Source organism: Nilaparvata lugens, chromosome 1, assembly GCF_014356525.2.
Source record: "Nilaparvata lugens isolate BPH chromosome 1, ASM1435652v1, whole genome shotgun sequence".
In the NCBI taxonomy this organism is placed as follows: domain Eukaryota; kingdom Metazoa; phylum Arthropoda; class Insecta; order Hemiptera; family Delphacidae; genus Nilaparvata; species Nilaparvata lugens.
This window is the reverse complement of record NC_052504.1, coordinates 81,422,468-81,425,889: the sequence shown is the minus strand read 5'-3', so window position 1 is coordinate 81,425,889 and position 3,422 is coordinate 81,422,468. Positions and strand designations below refer to the sequence as shown.

Here is a 3,422-nt window from a genome sequence, read left to right as displayed (position 1 = left end):
AATCAAGGCCACATCAAGGCTACCGTTATTATTCTAGTCTTCACGGTTTACAAACACTAATGTCAAAGCGGAAAGAACTCTTTAAATTCAACATTATTTAAATATTTTAACAGTGAGCCAATGAGTGAAAATTTTGAGTTTGCAGATTATTCGTAGTTTGTTACTGCTTAGATCTTACTTTGTTTTAATATGATCATTTCATCAACCATATAAACAAAACAAGTAAAAGTGATGGCAACGTTAATTGAAGCTGTAAAGCGACAAGCTCTATCAACTTTTTCTAAAAATTGTTCTAGCGTATACTTTGAAGAAAACTTGAGCAAGTTAAGATTGTTAGCTAGTAAATTAACCTCAAGTGATGTTGAACTTGATAAATCTTTATTACTTAATAGTGATTTACCCAATACTAATATAAAAAGTTCAAAATCAAGGTTAGCCCCAGTGACATATATAGAGGTTTTTGAAAATCCAGACATTACTATTGGTATTTTTATTTTGAAGAGTGGAGCCAGACTTCCTTTACATGATCATCCACTGATGTATGGAATACTAAAGGTGATACATGGTAAAGTTCGGATTCATAGTTACTCACCTCTATCAAGAGAGGATTTGACCGAGGAACAAGCTTCTGAAACTAGCTTTGTTGATAGGTGTGGTAAGCAGTACAGTTCACATGATGCTGATACATCACCAACCGATCTATTCAGGCAAGCTTGTCTTTTTGCTGTGAAAGAACCAGAATTATAGTTGATCAGTCTGATGATGCATGTTTATTATCTCACAAAGAGGCAATTTACATGAAATACACACGGTAGATGGCCCAGCAGCTTTTGTAGATATACTATCACCTCCGTATGATGCAGATATTCCAGGATTTGGACCTAGACCGTGTAGATATTTTAGGGAAGTAAGTCATTCAAATGAAAATCTCGTGAGCAAATTGATCACAATTCCAAGTCCATCTGATTATTGGAGTGATACTGCCCCGTACACAGGTCCTTCATGTAATAGTGATGAATGACACTACTTATGATTCAACTAAAGTATTTCAGGTGAGTATACAATGCCGTTTCAATTATTTTTATGTCCATAATGTGGGTATTAGACTCCCAGGGACAAGTCAAGAAAAAGCACAAAGCAAAAAACCTGCAATTAAAACAAAGTCAAGATTAGTTTAAACAAAAGCAGTTTTAACAGAAACCCAATAAAATGAATATATTAAAAAATAAGAGATTTCCAAGCTGTTGTCCAACCAAGATTAGTTTAAACAAAAGCAGTTACAGAAACCCAATAAAATGAATATATTAAAAAATAAGAGATTTCCAAGCTGTTGTCCAACATGAAAAACTTGTACGTAGTGAGTACAATGTCTCATCTAAGTATACGCTTTTCAAAGCTTCTATTATTTGCTTGTTCTAGAGCCTGATAGATATGCTAATCCCGACCGAATCCTGTTCAACCGTTGGTAAGGTTATCCAGTCTTAATCTGCCTCTGGTCTCATATGGGTGGATGTTCTGTCTGATTGCAAGCTTTCCATGTGTTTTGCAAAAAGTATGAAAAATATAGAGGGAAAAGACTAGATCTTTTCTATTACTAATAGGGGATGACAGTGTACAATTTCCCCTGCAACATTAAGGATCATCAGGGCTCTTTTTGAATGAGCAAGACTCGTGTCACATCTGTGACTCCATCCCTTAGCGTAAGGTGTACAAAATTACACTATAAAAACATAAATAGTATAGATTAATATAGTATTTGCATTTATATGCAGCAAAACAGCATTTAAAATACCTGAACTGTAAACCCACCCTGCAGCGGACAGCAACAATGTGGTCAGCCCAAGAAAGTTTCCTGTACAGGATAGAACCCAACAGTTTTACTGGCGAAAAATCATATCCATCCACATTTCTGGTGCTGAATATGATTCTCTATTTTTTATTCTTTACTATAGGCCTTTTAACAACGCAGTTTTTTGATTAAGATTGTTTTCAGTGCTTAACTTATAACTTGTTGGTAGTATAAAATTAATATTAATCATCAACTCTTGACTCTTCCTTTAATTTTGTTGTATGGTGAATGAACATTCAAGCTAATATACCTCTTTTATAGTAGCAGTTACAGTTACACATTCACCAATTTATAACTTATAATACGACTTTACTCCTATTTTTTGAAAAATATAAATTCACAATGAGGAATAACTTGAGATTATTTTTATTTAACACGAAATACGGTGATCTATTAATACTTCAGTAACTGAGACAGTAAAACGTTAAGTAGATGAATGGAGGCTTTTCATGCCTTATGCCAAACATATTAATTTTTTAGATAAAGCTAAATAATGAAAAATATTTGAAAATGGTATTTTACTTGGAAGAATATGACTTCACATCGTCTTAGATTATGTCACCATCCCATTCTAATGGGTTTGGCATTCCCGTTGCTCTGATTCAGGGTATAACATAAACACATTACCAGTGCTCATTTCTCAGCAGACCTCTCAATTTTCTAAAATTTAATATGGATCTTTACAGCTTCTTACATACTCAAAGAATATGATGCACCCATTTCAGCTTTCAATAAATATTGAAGCTAAGGAAAGTGACATGTTTTAAGATCTGTGCTGCCAAGAGTACAAATCACTTCTTGGGTCTTGCCTTCATTGAGATGCTGCTTATTTGCTGAGAACCAGTTCTGGGCCTCAGAGAAGGGTTGCTGTTCTCTTAATCCTGCTGCTGTGGGTTCACTACCCTTACTGATTATTGTGGTACCTATCTGATTGAACGCTTGAGTTTGCTAGTCTCAGATCATAATCAGGGATGGCAAAGGTCCAAGCACTGATCCCTGTACCATGAGGTATACATGTTTTTCCTTTGAAGTAGCGTCCATCTGTGAAACAACCTGCTAACGATCCAGCAAATAATATGTTATCATGCTCTATATTTTGTCCTGAAAACCATACCTGGAGAGCCCGGACACCTATGGGCTAATCAATGCTATGTTCAATTATTGTGCACATCCAATTTAACTTTAATCTACATTATTTTAAATTTGCCTCTTATTGTGTTTCAGGCAAGTAATATCCCAGGCAGTACTCCAGACTATTGGCAGATGGCTTATTAAATTAAGTTCTATGATGATAATTTTGTAGCGCTGGCCTGCAAAGCTCAAACTGATCTAGGCAATTTTTACTTACATAATTGACTATCTATAGAAGAATAATTCCTAGTCAATAATTTCCATAGTTCAATCAATTATTCTGATATCAGTCGCCGTTCTATTTTAATGTAGTATTGTTCATTATCTTTGAAAAATAATTATTGCATATCTGGAAATTGCTATCCAACGATCCTTTTTAGTATTTTTGTAGTATCTATGATCTATGAATTAAGAATAAATGTATTTTTAGTCCAAACTCGAA

At 34.3% G+C, this 3,422-nt stretch overlaps 1 protein-coding gene across 2 annotated transcripts; it reads left to right on the top strand.

Annotated features, from left to right (window-relative positions):
- On the top strand, positions 1 to 3,422 carry LOC120348727 (2-aminoethanethiol dioxygenase-like). 2 transcript variants are annotated; one of them, XR_005573942.1, is made up of 2 exons: positions 1 to 1,052; positions 3,074 to 3,422. XR_005573942.1 is itself a non-coding variant. In XM_022333908.2 (2 exons), exons 1-2 carry the CDS (start codon positions 232 to 234, stop codon positions 3,150 to 3,152), a joined length of 555 nt encoding a protein of 184 aa, XP_022189600.1. In that variant the 5' UTR covers positions 17 to 231; the 3' UTR covers positions 3,153 to 3,422. The 2 variants fall into 2 exon arrangements, 1 of the variants encoding a protein (XP_022189600.1); XM_022333908.2 differs by having other exon boundaries at positions 17 to 707.